The sequence below is a fragment of the Camelina sativa genome, chromosome 1 (genome assembly GCF_000633955.1).
Source record: "Camelina sativa cultivar DH55 chromosome 1, Cs, whole genome shotgun sequence".
Lineage (NCBI taxonomy): Eukaryota > Viridiplantae > Streptophyta > Magnoliopsida > Brassicales > Brassicaceae > Camelina > Camelina sativa.
The window spans coordinates 2,650,181-2,672,731 of record NC_025685.1 but is presented as its reverse complement, the minus strand read 5'-3'; the positions used below and the strand labels follow the sequence as shown (position 1 = coordinate 2,672,731).

Here is a 22,551-nt window from a genome sequence, read left to right as displayed (position 1 = left end):
CCTTTTACTTCTGCACAAATTTAGCCTTAATGGTAAATCAGCTTCCTGTAATTAGCTATGGTTACTTTTTCTAGTAACTTGTCCAAATCTCTCTATAACGTGTTATTGTATACTTTTAACTATTGTGGAGGAGATCTAAATGCTTTGTAAATAGAGAAAAGATTTAGTAGTGCAAATGTGCAAATTGGATATAGAGTAAAAGAACAAAAAAGACAACCAAACTTGGCTGCACTCCTCTTGGTTGCATATATTTAATCCTTTCTTTGAAAGAAAAGTTGAATAGGTTTAGATGAACTAAAATATTAGGATGACTTGATCTAAAGATTTGCCAGTATAGACGAAAATATCCATTGATCTTGTTCACATAATTAATCGTTATGAAAAATTGTGATGCCAAATTACATATGAACAAGATGGTGGTTTTTAAATGCTAACCCAAAAAAAATATAAAAAGCTAAAAAAAAATGGTGCTGCCCATGATCGAACTGGAGACCTTTTGCGTGTAAGACAAACGTGATAACCACTACACCACAGCACCAGAATGTTTATAATTTGATTCTTGATAATGAAATTAAAAGAAATTAACGAGTAAGTTAATAAGCCATTCATAAAGGAAATAGTATAACAATGGTAACGGTAATAAAATATGAAGAAAAAGGCAAGCATTAATTAAGGGTATCCTTGATATAATAATGTTCAGATATTTTCTTAAGTCAATATTTGGAAGTATCTTAATTGCAAAATTTCTTAAATAAGATAAAATCAAATAATAAAACATATATATTCATGGACAGAAGAGAAAGCGACAAGGACGTAAACATACGAAATGACAGACAGAAGAGAAGATTCGCTGTCGAAGCATAAATACGACAGCGTTTCCAAGAATATCTTTTAGATTTCCGGACAGAAGAGAAATATTTTTTTGATTTTATAGATTTACGGAACTATCCATCACTCGGGCAGTTTAATTACCACCAACCTGAACCGGGGCGAACCCATCACGTAGCCACTGTGACGCACTTCGTTCGAACGTGCCGATACATAATCGAATCTTTTCTCTTTTATTAAAAAAGAAAAGAAAAAAAAAATCAGGAGAATTACAAGAAAAGCAAGAAAAGAATCGTATTATTATTTCGAGGAGATACAACAGAGAAGAAAGATTTAGTCCGTATTTAAAAAGGCGAAGGAGGATCCAGATCGTTGCTGCTGCCGAAGAGAGAGAGAGAGAGAGAGAGAGTGAATCACGATGCCGGAGATTTCGCGGGCTGAGCTCTCCAAAGTTTCTTCTTCTTCTTCATCTTCATCCTCAAGTTCCGACCGAGCTTCGGTTAAAATCGAGGAGATTGAAGGCGGCGTCGTCATTGTCTCTGAAGAACTTGAGACCAATCCAAAAACTGTTGTTGCCTCCATTGCTGATAACACCGTTGCTGCTGAATCTTCTTCAGGTTTCGTTTCTCCCTTTCGATTGAATTCAAATTGGTTTAATTTGTTCATTTCCTTTTGTCTGGGATTGGATCCGTTTCGTAATTGGGTTTTGTTACTTTTAGGTGGTGGCAATAAAAGCTTTTCTCGAGTATGGACAATGCCAGTGGAAGGTTCATCAAGCAGTGAAAGGGCTGAATCATCAACATCAACAACAACAGCAACAACAAAGCAACCGTCTAGGTTAGATAAATCAAAGACTGAGAGGCAGCAAAGAGTTACTCACATTCTTGCTGAGGATGCTGCTAAGATCTTCGATGACAAAATCTCTGCTGGGAAGAAGGTTACACTACAAATCATCATCATCATCATCTATTTTTGGTTTCTTTCTTTTTTTTTTTTTAAAACAATCTTGTCCTTTGGTTCTATTTTTAGCTATCTGTTACATGTGAAATCACTTTGACTTTGTTGATTCCTACTTTTCTTGGGCAATGTTACTTTGTTATATTACTACTTGTCCTCACTTTTTAAATTGTCTTTTCTTTTTTTTTTTTTTTTTTCAGCTTAAATTGTTGAACCGTATAGCTACTGTGAAACATGATGGTACTGTTGTGTTTGAAGTTCCTGCAGATGCTATCCCTCAACCTATTGTTGTTGACCATGAAGAATCCAAAAACGGTGTCTGTGGTGATGAGTCTATCGACGGGGTTGACCTTCAATATATTCCTCCTATGCAAATCGTGATGCTGATTGTTGGGACACGCGGTGATGTTCAACCTTTTGTTGCAATAGCCAAACGGCTTCAGGTTGGCATATTTCTTCATTTTTACACTATTATTGTAGTTTCTTGAATAGTTTTGAATCTAAATTGTTTGGGAGAAAGTAATATAATGGATTATTTTGGTTATGTAGGACTATGGGCATCGAGTTAGACTTGCAACTCATGCTAATTTTAAAGAGTTCGTTTTGACTGCCGGACTGGAGTTCTATCCTCTAGGTGGAGATCCAAAAGTGCTAGCCGGTTGTAAGTATCTTCATCCAAACTTTCCCTTTCTTTCTTCATCCTTTTAAGTTTACTGATTCTAGCTTTCAAAGTTATCAGCAATTCACTGGTTTCCTTGCTATGTTGTGTACAGATATGGTTAAGAACAAGGGGTTTTTGCCATCAGGCCCTTCAGAGATCCCAATTCAACGAAACCAAATGAAAGACATCATATATTCTCTACTTCCAGCATGTAAAGAACCTGATCCTGATTCTGGGATTTCCTTTAAAGCTGATGCAATTATTGCCAATCCCCCAGCATATGGTTAGTTTTCTGCAATTTTTGAATTATTAGCTACTACTTTATCATATCATAGTTTGGTGTGTCCACACCATTGGTGACATAATTTTTTGCAGACCTAGATCTTGCCTGCAAATACATGCAATGACGCTATAGTTTGAGATGCATAGTTTTTTCTGGCTTTCCAACTTATTATAGATTCAATTCTAATGGCCTGACTAACTTGGAAATCGACATTTCAGGACATACCCATGTGGCAGAAGCACTGAAGATACCGATTCACGTATTTTTCACCATGCCATGGACGTAAGTCTTGTAGTGGCGACAGATTTTGGCTGAATGAGTGTTACTTTATTATACACATTCTTATTCTTATTCTTCTTTTTGTTCTGAATCACTCACTATCTTTTTGCTATTAAATAATTATGCAGACCTACAAGTGAATTTCCACACCCATTGTCACGTGTCAAACAACCAGCAGGATACAGAGTGAGACTTGTTTATTGACATATCATCTGATTGTTGTTTGTTTTTAAACTCGACTTCTTTGTTCAAAATCGACATCTTGCATTTTCAGCTTTCGTATCAAATCGTCGACTCATTGATCTGGCTTGGAATAAGAGATATGGTAAATGACCTTAGGAAAAAGAAATTGAAACTACGTCCTGTTACATATCTAAGTGGAACACAAGGATCTGGATCTAATATCCCACACGGATATATGTGGAGTCCTCACCTTGTCCCAAAGCCAAAAGGTAGTATGACTAATTTGCTTACTGATGAAATAATGATATTCTTACTTTTAGATCTTTACACTCCTCTTTGGCTTTCTTTTTTCTCAGACTGGGGGCCTCAAATTGATGTTGTGGGATTTTGCTTTCTTGATCTTGCATCCAACTATGAACCTCCTGCAGAGCTTGTGGAATGGCTAGAAGCTGGTGACAAGCCCATATATATCGGCTTTGGTAGTCTGGTGAGTCTTTTATTTACTAAATTGTGTTTTTATAGGATTCTCTATTCTCTAAGAAGTTGAAAACGATAGCCAAAATTGACTAATTAATTATCTTCTGAGATTTTGAAAATAATGCATCTCCCATTCTGTTAAATTGTGGTAAAAGCCTGTGCAAGAACCAGAGAAAATGACAGAAATCATTGTGGAAGCACTTCAAAGAACTAAGCAGAGAGGAATCATCAACAAAGGCTGGGGTGGACTTGGAAACTGTATGTTCTTCAATTTGTATTACCTTTCCATTATTGGATGTTTGCATGTTTGGTATATGTTACTATAACATGTGCATGGTGTGGTGTTCATATAGTGAAAGAACCAAAAGACTTCGTTTACTTGTTGGATAATGTCCCACATGACTGGTTATTCCCGAGATGCAAGGCTGTGGTATGTCTAATAATCTGGAAAATCTCGTAGTTCAGTCTTGATTATCTTGTTGCTTTATTTGGTTCTGGAAATTTTTAGTCACATTTTGCTTATCTGGATTAGTAGTTTATGAGTCATCTTTAAGCCTGAAATTGTTGCTCATCTGCTTTCAGGTTCATCATGGTGGTGCTGGAACTACGGCTGCTGGTCTTAAAGCCTCGGTAAGTTTAATATGAGTGGATGCTGAAGTCTTGAGATAGGATTCAAGTTGTTAATATGAAAGTGTCTTGCTTTTTCCTTGAACACAGTGCCCAACTACAATCGTGCCTTTCTTTGGAGACCAACCTTTTTGGGGAGAACGAGTGCATGCTAGAGGTGTAGGTCCTGCACCAATCCCAGTTGATGAATTCTCACTTCATAAGCTTGAAGATGCCATAAACTTCATGATCGACGATAAGGTAAATAGTATTTTAAGTTGTGGTTTGATTGCAGTCTAAGCATTCCGGCTTGGTTGATATGACCATCCCTAGTTATGGACCATGGCATGGTTTTATTACAATGAAACTGAGCATCTAAGTGGGAGCAGGTGAAGAGTAGTGCAGAGACGCTAGCAGAGGCGATGAAGGACGAGGATGGTGTGGCTGGAGCCGTGAAAGCTTTCTTTAAACATCTTCCGAGTACGAAACAGAACGTTCCAGATCCGGTCCCTGAACCTGCTGGATTTCTCTCTTTTAGAAGATGCTTTGGCTGTTCGTAACTTTCTCCCCCTCCAGAATCTCCTCTTTTCTCTTTTGTATTGTTATCTTTTTTTATGTCCTGTTTTCTTCCTCGGTTTTGGGTTAGGAAAAGTTAACGTTTGTGAAGTGCTTGGGAATTTGATGTTTTAGGTGAATGCATATAATTTAAAATTGTGTCAAGCAGCCAAAAATTAAATATATAATTCAAATTTCTGAAGATAAGGGAGATGATAGTGGACATTGTGGGATCAGGTATTAATACAATGACATATTTTGTTTCAGTGTCTTGAGCTGCAACTTCTACGGAATGGTGTACAGAAACCACAGATCACTATTATTTCTATTAAATTGTGTTTGTTTGTTACCTTTTTTGGTCATTAATTTATCAATGTAAGAACATGCTTGATTGCGGTACGGTCTTGTTACGGCAGGTGAATGAATTTTCAAACGTGATGAGCTATATATATATATATAATTTTTTTTCCTTTTTTATCTCTTCTTTTGTCATTTGTATTGTTTGTTTTTACGTTATACTCGCAACTTCGTAAGCTCCATCCATGGCCTATGAAAGTGAATGTTTGGCCATTAAACGTTGTTGCCGACAATCATCAAGTGGGAGCCTACATTAACTACCGAATGTGTGATAAGCACATACATATCTTTTGTAATTAACTTAGGTTTCCTTGCAACAGAAATTTATTGGCCGCTTATCAAAACGATGATTAGGTGATTATTGCATAATTATAACATTATTAGCGGTTAAAAAATGAATGATTAACTTTTGTAATGAACGTAAGGTATAATGGTCACATGGGGAAAGTCAATTGTGGCGAATTAAGGAAATAAAAATGATCCGGAACCAATATGAGAAGCCTACAAGTTTCAATTAGCTGTCTATAAACTTTCTATTAAAAAAATTATTATTCTTTTTTTATTCTCTTTCACAAAACATTATTATCCAATGACTCGCGAGTTGCGAAAAAAAAAAAGAGAGGTATGACGAATAACAATCACATGACATGATACCGTTGTTGGCCAGACTCATTATTGTTATCACTGTACGATTTTATATACAAGTACACATGCACATGTGTTTTCATTTTCTTAAAGTGACCCCAAAAAACTAAAAATAAATACTTTCGAAATCTAAGCCTTATATGTGTTTGAAATCTTATTAGTTATGAATGCATATACAAGACTATGGTCATGAGTCATGATTAATAATCTTCGGACTGAACTAGGAGGATCAACTCAAGTTAATTGGAAATAGAACAAATATTTTGAGGATGGGTTTTTTGATTTATACCGGAGGTTGAATGGACTCGGTTAACCCACTAGATTGAATCTGTCGGTCGAGTTTATGGCATGAAAGGACGACGTATGAGTCGTGACAACAGTCAAATAGTTTTTGTATCCTAATTTATCACTGTTCATTTTTTTATTAAAAAATGTATATTGAATAAATATTCGTTTTATTATTTAACTGCAAAACCAATGATAAGGATTTCACAGCTATATTTGCTAATTTATCTCGGGGAGATGATGAATGAAGCTCACATTTCACATAATTTTTTAATAGTTAAAATCATACATAATGGTTGAATAATTTAATCATCGTCCAGATTAGCAATCACAACCAGATTCATGACTCTGCGGAATTAAAAAAAAATTGAAAATCTTATAGTATTTTTAGTAGTATTACTTTTGAAGCTTCTCTTTATTTGTTCTTTTTTTATTTTATATGAAATTAGGCCAATAAGATAATGGGAATGGGTCACGCAATCTTTTCTTATATTAACTTCTCTCTCCCGTAGCCTTTCTTCTACTCTTCTTCTCCTATTCACCTTCCTTTCTTTTTCATTTCGAGAAAAGCCTATTCTTCAGACAGAGACAACTAGAAAGAACCAGAGCAAGAACAATATAGCCATATAACAATGGCTCATGTCACAAAACTTATTCTCTTTGCTTCTGCATTACTTCTAGCAACTCTCTTTATCGGCGTCAGTTCATCCAGGTATAACCCACTAATTAGTATCATCATCATGATTGTCATTTTTTTGTACATTTGGTAAGTAGACTTGTAATGCTCTGGGATGTTACAAGACGTATGACATCATCCATCAAAGATATTCTAGCTCAATGTAGCTTGATTATACGTGTTCTTGTTCACCAAGAGGGTCCAAGGGCAATCTCAATTCAAAAAAATACAAAAAATTATTGTGTAAATAAAATACGTACTAATATGAGGTCATAAATGAGACAATAATGGTGTGATTGTATAATAAATGTTTTGCCAGGTCGAATGAAACATGGCATGAACATGCGGTTGAGAACCCAGAGGAAGTAGCTGCTATGGTGGACATGTGAGTTTCTCCATATAACAAAGTTTATTCCACCAATATACATGTTTTTTTTTAAAACTTTACTACTAATAATTAACAATGATAAAATATATAATACTACTATGTATTTTTCACCTATAGTAAACTCAATTATCAAAAAGAAATTACAAAACGCTTACATCCGGGGGTATATATAGCAGCTTCTCGTGATGCTTTTCTGAATACAATAATTAAACTTTTTCATATGCCCTCTTCATATTTCTTTTAACCAGAGGGGAAAAAGATTATTAAAAAAAAAGGTAGTAGAATTTATGACAAAACAGAGAAGCAGCAACCCTCACATGAAGTTATCTTGAAACAGTTTTGACAAATCACTTTCATATTCTCTAGTCAAAAATGGGTCCAACCCAAAGCCACATTCCCCTGACTAGTCCCTTTTTTTTAAAATTATTTTTTAAAAATATTCTCTTAGATAAATACAACACTCTTTTTTTTGACAAAAAAAAAATAATACAACAAACTCTTTTACCCATCATATATAACATCAGTAATCTTAAGCCAATTCAATAAACACTAGTATTTTAGTTTCTTAGTTTATAGTGATACCAAAATGATGAATCACATAAAGCTCATTCCAACAGAAAGGAGTTTAACCCTTGAAAAGGAAACTAAAAAAACAGTTGTACCAGATACTTGTATGTATACATATTTATGTCATTCATTTGTTCAAAATATATATATATATATATATATTATATATTTATGTCATTCAATAATTTAAATTTAACTGTCGTGAGTGAGGATTGAGGAGAGGTACTTTATGGTTTATGCTTATTCTCCTACTCTAGCTGACATGTAAAAGTAATCGGTAGCTTCTTCTTCATTAAAAGCAATAATGCATTTTGATCATACAACCAAAACGATATACATTATTATTGATTGGTCCAGTCTCGAGAACATGTGTAATGTTTCCAGCACTAATCGTTTCTTTTCAAACAATGATTTTGACAGAGCAGATGCACATGCTCATCATGCCCACATGCATTGACACGTACACTTCATAGTTCATTCATAACATGTTTTCTTTCTTTTTTCTCATTTTTTTTTTTTTTTGGTTTTTTGGTTTTTTGAGCAAACAGTTTGGATTTTTCTTTCTAGTCGATATACATAACAGTATAACACATTATCATGTCTCTTGACTTTGCAAGTTTAGTTAGTGGTACTAAAAAGTCTTTCTAAATTGTATCTTACTTAGTTTACTTGTAATAATCTTTAGTACAAAAACCACAAACAAATATTTTGCATATTTCATGTTTTTTTTTTGTAAACATTATTTATATACTTACATTAAAAAAAAAACAATTGGTTACAAAAAATAAATTAAATCAGATTTACTAATTTTTTTACTGGTTAAGTAAATGATAAAAATTTTACTAAATTTGGGTAAAACGTTTGTTTAACCGATGAAACAGGAGCATACGAAACAGCACAGAGCGGAGACGGTTAGGTTACTTCTCCTGCTCCACCGGCAACCCAATCGACGATTGCTGGCGTTGCGACCGTAAATGGCAGCTCCGTCGCAAACGTTTAGCCGATTGCTCAATCGGATTCGGCCGCAACGCAATCGGAGGCCGAGACGGTCGTTACTACGTCGTAACCAACCCTAATGACGACAACCCGGTTAACCCCATACCGGGAACACTCCGTCACGCGGTGATCCAAGAGGAACCGCTATGGATCATCTTCAAACGCGACATGGTGATAACCTTGAAACAAGAGCTGATCATGAATAGCTTCAAAACCATCGACGGCCGTGGCGTCAATGTCCACATCGCTAATGGCGCTTGCCTCACGATTCAGTACGTCACGAACATTATCGTACACGGGATTCATATACATGACTGTAAGCCTACGGGTAACGCTATGGTTAGAAGCTCTCCGTCGCATTACGGGTGGAGATCGATGGCTGATGGTGACGCTATCTCGATTTTTGGGTCGAGTCATATTTGGATTGATCACAATTCGCTTTCTAATTGTGCTGATGGGCTTGTTGACGCTGTTATGAGCTCCACCGCCATTACTGTCTCCAACAATTTCTTCACCCATCACAATGAGGTATATAACACTTGGCTCTGTTCATGGAATTGGGAATTGTGGTTTTAGCAGCAACTGAGTAGAGAATGTGTTTTACTAGGTTATGCTGTTGGGGCACAGTGATTCATACACAAGAGACAAGGTGATGCAAGTCACAATTGCTTACAACCATTTTGGTGAGGGTTTAATCCAGAGGATGCCGAGGTAACTAACTTACCTTTAAGAAGATGTTCTTAACATTTTTATGAGAGTACCTGCCAGTTGTGTTGATTGTAAGAAACATTTTGGTCTTTGTAGGTGTAGGCATGGATATTTCCATGTAGTTAACAATGACTACACGCACTGGGAAATGTATGCAATTGGTGGTAGTGCTAGTCCCACCATCAACAGTCAGGGCAATCGATTTCTTGCTCCAACTAACCCATTTGCTAAGGAGGTATGTTTCTTTTGACTATCACTTGATTCAAAGGATGGATCTTTATACCGTGTTTTTGACATTGGTTCTGTCACGATTACACTACTGATTGTGTAGCAATGGAAACACAAACTGTGACATTGAATTTTTCTAACGCGATGATTGATAACATGGCAGGTTACTAAGAGAGAGTACACAGGACAATCGAAATGGAAGCACTGGAATTGGAGATCAGAAGGAGATCTTTTCTTAAACGGAGCGTTTTTCACACGTTCTGGAGCTGGAGCTGGAGCCAACTATGCTAGAGCTTCGAGTTTATCAGCCAAATCATCCTCACTTGTAGGCACAATGACCTCTTACTCGGGTGCTCTTAACTGCAGAGCCGGTCGTCGATGTTAATTAATCAATAATCAGAAGAAAAAGAAAAAACCTTTTTTGGGTTGTGCAGAAGTCGACAAGTTTACTCATATCAGGCAACTCTGCTTTTTCTCACTTTATTTTTTTTCACTCTTGGGGTTGTTGCGATAAACACTTCCTATTGGATGTGGAGGCCTAATTAAAATGGCTTCAACTGTAATATAATGTAATATGATTATTATTTTCACCTCCATTGATATAAAGTTGTTTCTTATTTAAGTCTCTATCTTCTTGCTTTTAGTCGTTATCTTGCTTTTAGTGGCTTTAAAGCACTAAATGTACTTTGCCGGTTGCTTCAAAGGAATCAATAGTAATGTCGTGTGAATAGGTTGAAAAATATGAGGGAAGTGAATGTGGTGGGGACACGTGGAACATTACAAGGAAACAAAGGAGAGACAAGAAGCACATGAGATTGCAAAGATGCCAGTGTGCTTTAAAGAAGAAAGGTCTGTTTTTTTTTTTAGTCATGTGATGTTTTGGCCAACGATCATGTCATTGATATATATCCTCTATTACAACCCGATTTGAACTAATTGGATTTGTCTTTTCTTCTTATTGACTTGTCTTTACTTACTACTCAAGAGTTACGACATTATTCACCAACGGACAATTTAATTTGTTTGTGCATATCTGCTCTCAAAGTATCCAAAAACTTACATGGCTTTTTGATTAAGGGTGCGGTTCTAGAAGATTGGAGCATATTATTAATAACATAGTACTCCCTTTGGTTTTTTTGGTTGTCATTTCTAGAGGAAAAATTTTGTTTTCCAATACTTATCATTTTAAGTTTCCAATGTTTGGTAAAAATACCAATTTTATTTCAACTATTTTAATGATTTGACCAATAATAAAATTAGAAAATGTATTAAAGAAGGGGTATAATAGAATATTGATCTATTTTCTTAATTTGTGTGCAAAGCTCTAAAACGACAAGTAAAAAAAACTGGAGGGAGTATATTTTTACTTTGGTATTTTGACCATTGACAAAACATTTTGATTTAGGTATGCAATGTTAAGTTATGGAGTTAAACTAGTTAGGTGCAACAACATATAAAAGGATCGTCATCCTTCCAGGCAACACATTGGCCAACTTTGTATCCTTTCTTAATGCAAGCCGCCTTACAGTTCCGAACCAGTTTACATGGTCCAACCCCAACACATTCTTTTTGGGCTTCTACCTTGTCTATATTAATTTCACCCAAACCAGGAAAAGTAAATAAAGAAAACTGGAATATGATAACACAATATTGGATATTTCTCATAATTTAGCTACAAAATGAGATGTACGGCCTAACCTGAAACCAGAAAGAGGAACATTACTGAAGTAATCACGAGCAAGCTCATGAATCCAATCTTGCAATTCATTTTCATTGTATTATCACTTTGCTTTGTCTCAAAATCTGTTTTATTGATATTCAGACTCGAGTGAATATATTTATACCTTGGTTTTCGTTTTCATTTTCAGTAGCATATTTCATATATATTGTTACCATATTTTTTCGTTGACTGTATTAGTTTTTTTTTTTTTTTTGGTCAAACGTTGACTGTATTAGTTAACTTAGTTATTTTATTCCCAATGTAAGGAGATTTTGATTTTCTCAATCTTTTTTTTCATGCAAGGCGTACGTTATTCAAACATTGGACGACATTTTTAAGTAGTATCGTAGACTTTGTAGTAAGTACATCCTTGTGCAGGCTTCTTACTTCAATTACTTTCAAGTTTCAACCATAGTTTCAGTAGAAGATTATCTAACTCCAAAACAACCTAAATTTCATTCTCTATCATTTTCTTACGCATGACCGACTCCTCACAAGTAGTCACAACCAAATATCTATAAAACTTCGTTGAAGCTGTGATAAAAAAGTTGACTTCCATCATACTAATTGACTCTCCAATTGATGATACATAACCGATTCTGACGTCATTCTTTACATCTTTTTGTTTTTTTGTCAGCAAAATTACTTTTAGATTTCTTAGTTTCGGAGACCAAATCAAGCGGATGAAAAGTGTCAACAACTCACACATTTGTCGATAATATATATAACAACCTGAACAATATATTAAATGTATAGAAACTCATATAAAACAAGTTTATGTGGATCTTCGACGATTTATATATTCTCGAAATTAAATATAAACTCTATTAAGATGAATTAAAGGATGCTTCAACATTAAATTGACTAATTGAAAATGTGGTCCATATAAAATAAATTACACATCGTAGTAACAAAAAATGTTATAATGTGTTGTGTAAGTTGTAACTACATTATTTAGATGGATGACATGTGGTGTAGAAGTGTATCTGATGGCCGATGACTATGTTCTTAAACTTTTTTTCGTCAAACGGGATTGTGATTTGTGTCTATGTGTACATATACATTATGATACATTATAATTATTTGTTAATGTAATAATATGTTTTTTCCATTATTTGAGTTAAACCGAGGTTATCAGAACTCGCACGCTTTTGTTATATAGTACTAGCTATATTACTCATCAAGTATATTTTTTGCTGATGATTTCAAATGAATCTAGTACATACGAAACATGCAACAACATTTATTGGGTTTTTTCCAGCCGACGCATTCGCCAATTTTGTATCCCATCTTGATGCAAGAGTTTCCACAGGCAGAACTGCTTGTACATGATCCAATGCACTTTTGGGGTTGAGCTTCAACTTTTCCTACTTTTTTCATCCAATATCAATTTTAAAGAAAATAAGACTTAAGTTTCAGTAAAACATTATTGATATTTCTCATAGTTTGCTTAAAAACAGACATGAAATGAAAGGACCAACCTGAAACCAAGAGGAATAGGAAGACTATTGAAATAATCACCATGAAGCTCATGATACCAATCTTGCAATTCATTTTCGTTGTTGCCAGTATATCACGTTTGCTTTGGACATGTTCTTATGAGCTCTTTTTATAATACCTTTGCCACTCAAACAAAATCTGATGTGAATTAGTTTTCACTTTTCACCAACTAAGACATTAATTTTAATATATTTTTTCTCAATCCAAGGATATTAATTATGCATTCAACTTTAAAATCTGACTTATATTCTCTCACTCTCATTGTATAAGATTTTTTGGCAAAAGAAACACAAATTTTAAGAAACAATAAAAAATTTATCATTTAACAAACTTCAACTAACAGAAAAAAATACTACAGAATTTAAGTAGTAAAAAAATATTAAACAATACATAGAAACTTGGAATTTTTTTTATAAAATGGAACAAAAAAAGGTTTAAAATCTTGTATATTGGGACAGAGAAAATATTAATTTTTATTATTTAAATGGCACATTTTAAAAACTTAATTGCAAATCTAAAGAGAATTTAATTCCATCAAATCCTTTTACATGCAATTAATACTAAAGCATGTCAATAACTAAACACTACAAAAACTGACAAAAGCCCAAATACCCATCGGAAGGAAGAGTTCCGTCTACACTAACACAATCTTTAACCCAAACAAAAAAAAACACACACACAATAACACAGATTCACGTGATTCATCAACAATATATTGACTACGTTCATGCAAAAAAAAAGAAACCCATTTCATTGTTTTTTTTTTTTCACTAAAAAGATTATATTGATTGATAATAGAATTCGGAAAGATTACAAATCACAAGACAAAAGACGAGAATGAAATTACAGAGACACAAAGATCTATCCATAACCTACAACTAGAAAATGAAAGAATTTTACAGATACAATGTTTAAACCAAAAACATCTTGTCTCGAGACTGATTTAGCTCTCGAAAACCATAAGGACTTCCCGCATACCAACAAATGATAACGGGCTTCAACACAAATGGCCATAACAAGAGAATGGAACTTGGTTTTCTCCGCATAAGATGCATCTTTCTCTATAAATGCTTTGTCAAGGGTCTCCCGGGATTTGACCGTAAGATAATCGAGACCCACTTGAACCTTTCAACGCCACAACGATCAAGTAATTAAGCTTAAACGAAGCTTAATACTAGATGAACTAATCCAAGCATAACCAAAGGGAAGCATAATTTTTGGAATACAAAGGGAAGAAAAATGAAAATGTTATAATGTGTTCTAAGTTCTAACTATTTAGGTATACTCTCGGACGGTGTAAGAATCAAAACCCATTTCATTTTTATTTTAGGTAATTTTTTGCCAATCCAAGGGTATTTGTCTTTATTAATTTATATATAGATAGTACAACTTTAAAATCTGAGTTGTACTAATTTTTATTAATTAAATGGCACATTTCAAAAACTTAATTGCAAATCTAAAAAGATTTTGATTCCATCAAATCCTTTTACATGCAAAATGGTGAAGTCCAAGAAGAGCTATTATATATGTGATCAAAATGCTTCGATGTCTTATGACAAGCTTCAAATAATAGTTGATCAACCTTTACTAACTTTCTTCTCTTAATTGACTAACACATTTTTATATTTATTTCCCAATCAATCTAGCTATATATTTTCCATAGATCTCTTCAGGTTCGCGATCAGAACATATTTATATAGTCTCATTCCAATAGCAACTCCAATCAGCGATTTCTAAATTGTAATTTACCTAATATTTTTACCAATTAAACTATTGGCTTTTGGCCTATGTATACATTATAGTATTTTTGTGCGAACATATTTGTTATCCATTCGTTCAACCCCAAAAATATATAAGTATGTAGTACAAGTTCATCAACTCTATTGTTGAATACAAAAGAAGTGGTTTTGATTAATTTTTCAATAATAGTGCCCAAGAGCTTTTTTGCTGAAAAATATATATTATAATATATTAGAACTAATTATTACTTAAATACAAAAAAAATTCTTTTTTTCCTTTTCTTTTTCATTTTAATTAATCAAAGTTGTTAGAATTATTTTACTTAAATCTAATATTTTACTTTCATATAAATTTACTAAATTTTGTTGATGTACATTAAATACATCTATATACGAAACATTTAAGAGCACATCGATTGGTTATAGATGGGGTGTTTTCCCTAATTTTTTTAATATTAGATTAAAGACATTCATCAAGATAGAGAAATAAAAATGTCTTTCGGAAGACATTTAACTATTTAAGACTCTATTGATTACTGAGGACACTCTTAAATAATATGTCATATTTTGATCGGTTCTAATTTATTTAATTTAAGATTTAATAAATAAAATTAATTAAAGACATTTTTGAAGGGGTTGTGCGATGAGGATGGTCTAATGGTCGCAACAACATATATCGGGGTTTTTCCAGCCAATACATTGGCCCATTGTATATCCCATCTTGATGCAAGCGGCCGAACAGTCAAAAAGCATTTTACATAATCCAATGCAGTTTTTGGGTTGAGCTTCACCGTTTCCTACATTAATTTTCACCCAATACCAATTTTAAAGAAAATAAGACTTGAGTTACGATAACATGTTATTAATATTTCTCATAGCTTGCTATTAAAACAGACACGATCGAAAGAGTCTAACCTGAAACCAAGAGAAATAGGATGACTATTGAAGTAATCACCATGGTGGAGCTCATGAATCCAATCTTGCAATTCATTTTCTTTGTTGCCAAATATATCACGTTTGCTTTTAGATCTGTTCTTATGAGCTCTTTATATAAGGTTTTTGCCACTCAAACAAAATCTGATGTGAATTAGTTTTCACCAACTAAAACCTTTAAATAGTTTTTGCCAATCCAAGGATATTTATTTTTATTTATTTATATATATATATATATATATATAGATAGATAGTACAACTTTAAAATCTGAATTGTATTAATTATTAATACAATTCAAATCCTTAATTATTAATACAACTTTAAATGGCACATTTCAAAAACTTAATTGCAAATCTAAAGAGATTTTGAGTCCATCAAATCCTTTTACATGTAAAATGGTTTTATTATTTATTTTTGTTTCTCTTACAAAACAACTACTACGGACGTACGTGCTGAGTGTCAGTCACAAAGACAAACAATTAGGAAGCTGGTCATCATCATAAACACGGCTCCATAACAGCAACTTCACCGACAGCTTCGATCTTGGTAATGATTTCAGTAGCTTCCTCCTTTGTGACACCTCCTTGTTTGATGAGGGAGTTGGGGACGTTTTTCAGACAAACTAGCGATGATGCGAGACCCAACTCGGTAAATGATTTGAGCACTTTTTCATTACATTTGGCCCATGCAACTGCTCCAAGCACTTGCCACCTTTTCTCTCGGTCAACTTGACCAACTTCAGAGCAAACTTGTTCTCGGGTGTCTTTTTCCGGGAGAGGAGGAGGCGCTAGTTTTAAAAACAAAAATATTAAGAAAGGGTGAAGAAACGACATACTGTTTTAAGCATTTTTTCATTATATTTGCAACTAAATTTTATTTTCTGACTTCATCTCTGGATTTGAGGAAAACTGGAACTTTAGAGAAAAAGTAGTTAGTTTAAAGATTACATTTTAATTTTGTTCATCTCTCGTTTTTTTTTCTAAATAAGAAAACTGTGCTTTTAGAGAAAATTTTTACCTAAAAGTTGAGTTTGACTTTAAACAAAATTTTGGTTTATTTGTTGCATTGGTGCACCCGTTAAAAAAAAACTCAACTTTAACCACAATTTTGGAGTTTTCATCTAGCGTAGAACCCTTTATAAACAGACTTCTTTATAAATACTTATATGCTATAGGCAGATCAATTCATTCCCTAAATCTCATCTAAACAATATCACACAAACCACTTCATTATAAACACAATTATAGTCAATACTTAACACATCACTCAATCTGTTTCTCCTAGCTAGCAATTTCGTAATCGGTTACTCATACCAAATAAGTCTAATGTGTCTCATACAAGAACTAAACACAATAAAAGGTCTCATATAAGAGTTAAACACAATAAAATGTCTCATACAAGAATTAAACAAAATAAAAGTGAGAGAATGAGTATGTCTAGAATTAAACACAATAAAACTAGAAGAGACAGAGCTAATTCGATAATCATTGATCTTCTCCAAGGCAAGTAAGGGTGTATTCAATGTTTTCAGACATTGCAAAGATCACCCGGTGAGATTTCAAGAGCTGAACATGTGACTCTTTATGAGAGCTTAAACTGATTATAACCACCATGTTGTCTTCTAAATCTATCCTCACATATTCATGTGAATATATTATTAGCTCACACAATTGTTGGAGACTGTTCACAGTCTCTCCATTAGCGCAAAGTACAACAAAATCATCGAATGAAGTATATCTCCTATTAACATCATCCTCCAACACCTACACCAACAGAATTACCCTAAGTTTCATGCTAAAGGAAACACACACGGAAACAAAAATTAAGAAAGAGGAAGACATAAACGGAAACAGAAATCAAGAAAGAGGAAAAATAACTGAAAAACTGAATCTAGAAATTAAGAAAGAGGAAGAGGAAAAATACTTGTCACACTCCCACCATCCATACATTCTGTGAAAACTAATACTGCAAAGATATAATAACTTGGAGAAGGATAATCGGTTGTAATTGTACACCAATCTAACAAGAAAAAAACAATGAGAACTTTCAAACTTTTTTTTATCTCTTTAACAAATCAGTCACAAACAATTGACCCAGTTGTTTAAGTATTAATTAATGAAAAAACTTACAGGCGTCAATGGCATGTTGATGTTGTTAACTTCTCTATCTCTCCCAACTTTGATAGATACTCGTTTAGTGTGTTTCTTCAAAGCAATAAAGTCATTCAAATTTATCCAAGGTTCTCATATAAAACTGCAGAGTACTAAACAGAACAAAATTTTTTGAGAAACATATTGAAACAACCAAAAATTCAAAATCAAATAATTTAAATCCATTAGATATTGATTTTGAATTTAAATTATTTGATTTTGAATTTTTGGTTGTTTCAATATGTTTCTCAAAAAATTTTGTTCTGTTTAGCACTCTGCAGTTTTATATGGCCACCCCAATTACCATCGATGACCAAGAGGGTTAAGTCACATTAACATCATAATTCTTTACTTTAGATATTTGATCTCTCGTTCTTTTATTCTTTCATTCTCTCATTCTCTCATTCTCTCATCCTCTCATCCTCTTCAACTATATCTCAAATCTTTTTTTGTGTGTGTTTGTTGTTGTTGTTGTATTTGTATAAGAAATCAATTCATATCTCAATGTAAAAGCTTAATTCTATATTTTTGGAGTTTGACAGATATATATATATATATATATTACATTGTTTTAGATGTTTTAAATTTTTTATCTCCATTGTATATTTTAGATTATCATCTTATAAGTAATCCATTTTAAATATTATTCTACTATATTCATCCCACAATGTCATGAGGTTGAACAGATCCATGTCTAATTCTCTATTATCTTATAGCACTTAAATTTAAATGGAGTAAAATAAAGAAAACTAATATTTTGAATTTTTCTTGGGATTTAAAAAAATCTTTAGATTGAAGTTCATATGATGTTATAAGAAAACTAATTTAGTTTGTCACTTACAAAATAATATTTTGAATTTTTATGTATGATTTTATATCAACAAAAAAACAAATCACGTGTAAGTTTAAAATTTCATTGGCTACTTGGTATTCCTTTCATAGAAAAAAAAAATAAAAGAAATTATATTTCTAATTAACTCACATTTAATGTCATGTGTAATTCTACATTTAACTCAAATGTAACTCCTACCCAGTACTATTATAAATTTCATTCTTGATTTATCTTTCAAGATAAAATGTCTTTGGTTAAATTTTCATATTTTTTTTATTTTTGTTAGCTATATTTATTTGTATAATATAGCTTCTATTTATATTTCTTTAAACTTTGAAATGAGGAATGTCTATATATATTATTTTTACACATAGTTACTATTTTTTTTTGATAATTTTGTTTGATACAATTTTACTAGAATACAATCTTAAAATCTATTATTTGATTATGTTATTATTGTTAATAGAAAAAGAACAAAATATTGTTTTTATAAATATTCAAAAATATAATAAAAAACTATTATGCATGAAACCATGCATTGCTTGAACTAATACCGTAAAAAAAAGAAACTAATATAGGAAGCAAAGCAAAACATCTTAGCTTCCAGTCGGCCGTCATGACCCTTTTATGTGCCTTGTGAACCTTTGAGACATTTAATGATTAACTTCATAAAACCATTTCTCCACTAAGTGGGGGCGTTCCTTCCAGAGGCTATCGTATGCACAGTCCATTGAACAAGCGAACACAACAGTCGAATCTGGAGAAGTAGCTTTAAGGAAGGAAGGGAACCTGCAACGCTTTCCACACATTATGCAAAAAGGTCTACTCATACCATCGTTGGCAACTAGTTCAGCTTCGCCGTATCGTTTCCCTGGCTTCAAGTAATACATATCTCCGAATACACATTTGGTATGGAGAGTGGATCCACAATCATCACAACCATAAAACCATAGGCTTCCATTCATTTTTTTCTCACATATATCACACCACAACTGACCCTTGGAGTTTTCATGAACGCCACGATGCAACGATAAATCATGACTGTCGCATGCGTGTTTCACTTTATTTGGTAAAGTGGCACAATCCATTCCTAGAGTAAACTCACAAACAGTACAGCTTAACACGTACTGTGTAGGTTTGTCACATGCTCCACAAGTATTATAACTTCCCTTTGGTGAAAAGATGTGGTATAAGGGATGGGGATGCAGTATATGGTGAAAAGGCTCAGAAATAGAGCCGCACCAAACATCAAATTTATTAAACGTTGTTTTGTACCTGAAGCCATCGAATAATTTGGCACAAGATGTACACTTGAAATACTTGCCTGCAGCCTTATCCTTAACCCGTAAATTGAGCTTGTCCGTGTGCATGATGCTTCGTTTCCTCCGAGGAAGACTAGCACATACTTTATGAAGGAAGAACTCGCAATGCACACATTTGAAGAATATATCAGACTTGATTGGAAATATGCAAGCGTCGCACCTCACCTTTTCGTAATCGGTGACATTATCATCACCAAGCCGTAGATTATGTTCATGACTGAAATGAATGATTTCTCTATCATTTATTACCTTGTATGGATCTTCAATTTCTTCTTCTTCTTCAGGCTCATCTTCGAGTTCTTTTCCATCCCACACATCTTTCCTTGTCGCACACTTTGGATGGACAACATAATGAGGACAGCGCTTGCAAGTGAAAGCTCCGAAACTCCAATCTATCTCTTTGCGGCAAACTCCACACAAATCCCAAACTCCGTGGCCGAGATGATAAGTACGGGAAATGCGGTGGTCATGACGGTTGATGTTTATGACTCGGGGCAAATCGATGCAGTCTTTATGTAGCATGAAACCACACTCAGAACAAAAGTAAGGATTGGTGTCACCAACCATCCCACATGCATTACAAGTGAAGGTGATCTTTCTAGGCATGAGCGTGAATGCATGGTCATGGCTCTTTGGTTGATATATAGTACGATGTGGTGGATGCCTCCAACAGTTCACATCTATGCTGAAGTTACATAAGGAACAATGATACATTGGATCAATAAGTTTTTCTCTACAAAAATGGCATTTGCCATCTGTATAGTCAATTGTCCCGGGAGAGACCTTCTTGAGAGGATGTCTGGAGTGACACGGGTGGTCGATGGTGTCTGGCCACTCGATGCATTCGGAATGCGCTCGAAAACTGCAGCTTGGGCACCAATAGCAGTACCCGTAGTCTTCATGGCATCCTGCGCAAGTATTTACATCATAGTCAAATGATCCGGGCCATCCTCCACTCTTCAATTGTATGTAGTCTAACATATGATTGCAGGGAATCTTCACTTTTTGCTTTGGTTGGTCGTCCATTGGTGGGTCCTGGATCTGATAGATTTTTGTTGGGTGTGTAAAAGTCAGAAGATCGAGTATCAAAAGACACACAAGTTTGTAGAAGATTCGAGTACGTTTATCTACTTCTTTGCTAACTCATTTCCATTTTTAATCCCTTTTGAGTTAAAACTAGCAGTATATAATATGATCCACTAAACCAGTCACTGATTTTACCGACAGAACCAGCTCATCGTGACAAATTTTACAACATTATATATTTATATATAGTAATTTATCCCATTTATCAATAGGCCATTTTGTCGTGTATGTTGAATTTGTAACCCAAATAAAAGAAAATGAGAAACAAAAAAGTCTTGATCCGCGTTTATGTGTGCATTCATATTTCTTGATCCGCGCGTATCCTATTTTGAAATGATCGCTATTCGTCGCTAAGCTCTTCGTTCATATATTATAGCATATACTATAAAAGTCGGGATTAAAGAATCCAGCTAGATTGAATGATTTTTTTTTTTTTTTTCGAAATGAAATTCATATTGTAGTTCGTCAAATTAGAGTCTTCCTATTTTTATTTATTTTTGATATTTGTATCATCAGTATTCAGTTTAAATTTTAAATCTAGATTAGGAAACCCTGATTATCTTATAATTTTAAAACAAAATAAACTTACTAGTAAAAATGTATAAACTACTCCAACGGGCATGTGAATCATTAACTACTCCAACGGGAAAGTCTTCTTTTAAAAGGCAGAATTAGCCGGGATAACGGCTAAGTCTTTGTTTTTATTAAATCTTGGAACATGGCTACGTGTAGGCAATTTCAAAGCTACTTCCTTTGTTTATTAATTAGCCTTTCAATTATAAATTGACCATATGGATCACGAGTAACAATGACTAGACTATTTCCGAGTCTTTGCCTTCGTTACTTATTGCTTATATCATAATCTCACGTGACTTTTACTCTAAAACAAAGTCAATGATAAAATTATCCTAAAATTACACATTACAACCACCCTATTTCCATCTCTATTTTTTACATTAACTCTATTTTAAAATTGAAAAAGAGTAAATAAATAATACTATACAATTATATTTTAGAGTTTTAAAAAAGAGTAAAATCATAGACACAAATATATTAGTTATCAAATCACAAATAATGTTATGCAATTCTATTTCAAATCACAATTAATATTATGCAAATATATTACACAAAATCAGTTATTCACAATCAAATATTTTACGGTATATATAAATATATTTCAATACTTATCCGATATTGTCTCCCTCGCTCAAACTCTCAAAAGTCACCCCAATTACCATCGATGACCAAGAGGGCTAAGTCACATTCATGTCCAAAAGAGTAGATCTAGCCTTGTATTTAGTTCCGGATTTCAACTAATCGTCAAATGGAGAAAATCTAACATTTATAATTGGGATAATAAATAAATTTTAAATATTTTTAAGTAAAATTATTATGTACTTTAAAATAAGCTTAGGCAGCTGTCATTTCAATTCTTTTTACCCAATGTAAACTTTAGATATTTAAAGCTTTTAGAAATGGTTGAAATCTCTGTTGAAAATCTTACAAATAAAATAAGGAATCCTTTAATTTCTTTCTTCTTCTTTGAAAATGTTGATGCACCAAACATGCCCCTATTTCTTCAGATTGAC

General features: G+C 33.4%; 6 protein-coding genes and 1 non-coding gene across 8 annotated transcripts; 2 read left to right on the top strand and 5 right to left on the bottom strand.

Annotated features, from left to right (window-relative positions):
* TRNAV-UAC lies at nt 466–538 on the bottom strand. The gene has a single exon. It is a non-coding gene; the product is annotated as a tRNA-Val (tRNA).
* LOC104729811 (sterol 3-beta-glucosyltransferase UGT80A2-like) lies at nt 994–5,136 on the top strand. Its single transcript, XM_010448858.2, has 15 exons — nt 994–1,445; nt 1,548–1,765; nt 1,986–2,228; nt 2,335–2,446; nt 2,559–2,729; nt 2,948–3,011; nt 3,137–3,194; nt 3,283–3,460; nt 3,548–3,678; nt 3,824–3,926; nt 4,022–4,098; nt 4,251–4,298; nt 4,386–4,535; nt 4,664–4,826; nt 5,097–5,136. The coding sequence occupies exons 1-15, from the start codon at nt 1,247–1,249 to the stop codon at nt 5,102–5,104; spliced, it is 1,923 nt and encodes a 640-aa protein (XP_010447160.1). The 5' UTR covers nt 994–1,246; the 3' UTR covers nt 5,105–5,136.
* LOC104729714 (probable pectate lyase 8) lies at nt 6,570–10,299 on the top strand. Its single transcript, XM_010448742.2, has 6 exons — nt 6,570–6,828; nt 7,112–7,177; nt 8,629–9,271; nt 9,351–9,454; nt 9,548–9,686; nt 9,843–10,299. Exons 1-6 carry the CDS (start codon nt 6,749–6,751, stop codon nt 10,062–10,064), a joined length of 1,254 nt encoding a protein of 417 aa, XP_010447044.1. The 5' UTR covers nt 6,570–6,748; the 3' UTR covers nt 10,065–10,299.
* LOC109132228 (defensin-like protein 74) lies at nt 11,016–11,469 on the bottom strand. The gene is made up of 2 exons (XM_019243527.1): nt 11,378–11,469; nt 11,016–11,265 (listed from the first exon to the last, which is right to left on the bottom strand). The coding sequence occupies exons 1-2, from the start codon at nt 11,451–11,453 to the stop codon at nt 11,117–11,119; spliced, it is 225 nt and encodes a 74-aa protein (XP_019099072.1). The 5' UTR covers nt 11,454–11,469; the 3' UTR covers nt 11,016–11,116.
* Nucleotides 12,480–13,024, bottom strand: LOC104729666 (putative defensin-like protein 73). 2 transcript variants are annotated; one of them, XR_758327.2, is made up of 2 exons: nt 12,881–12,971; nt 12,480–12,769 (listed from the first exon to the last, which is right to left on the bottom strand). XR_758327.2 is itself a non-coding variant. In XM_019238436.1 (2 exons), the coding sequence occupies exons 1-2, from the start codon at nt 12,951–12,953 to the stop codon at nt 12,615–12,617; spliced, it is 225 nt and encodes a 74-aa protein (XP_019093981.1). In that variant the 5' UTR covers nt 12,954–13,024; the 3' UTR covers nt 12,480–12,614. The 2 variants fall into 2 exon arrangements, 1 of the variants encoding a protein (XP_019093981.1); XM_019238436.1 differs by having other exon boundaries at nt 12,480–12,766; nt 12,881–13,024.
* LOC104729606 (putative defensin-like protein 73) lies at nt 15,118–15,766 on the bottom strand. Its single transcript, XM_019238409.1, has 2 exons — nt 15,554–15,766; nt 15,118–15,435 (listed from the first exon to the last, which is right to left on the bottom strand). The coding sequence occupies exons 1-2, from the start codon at nt 15,627–15,629 to the stop codon at nt 15,293–15,295; spliced, it is 219 nt and encodes a 72-aa protein (XP_019093954.1). The 5' UTR covers nt 15,630–15,766; the 3' UTR covers nt 15,118–15,292.
* LOC104729513 lies at nt 19,183–20,924 on the bottom strand. Its single transcript, XM_010448495.1, has one exon. It carries the CDS (start codon nt 20,900–20,902, stop codon nt 19,208–19,210), a length of 1,695 nt encoding a protein of 564 aa, XP_010446797.1. The 5' UTR covers nt 20,903–20,924; the 3' UTR covers nt 19,183–19,207.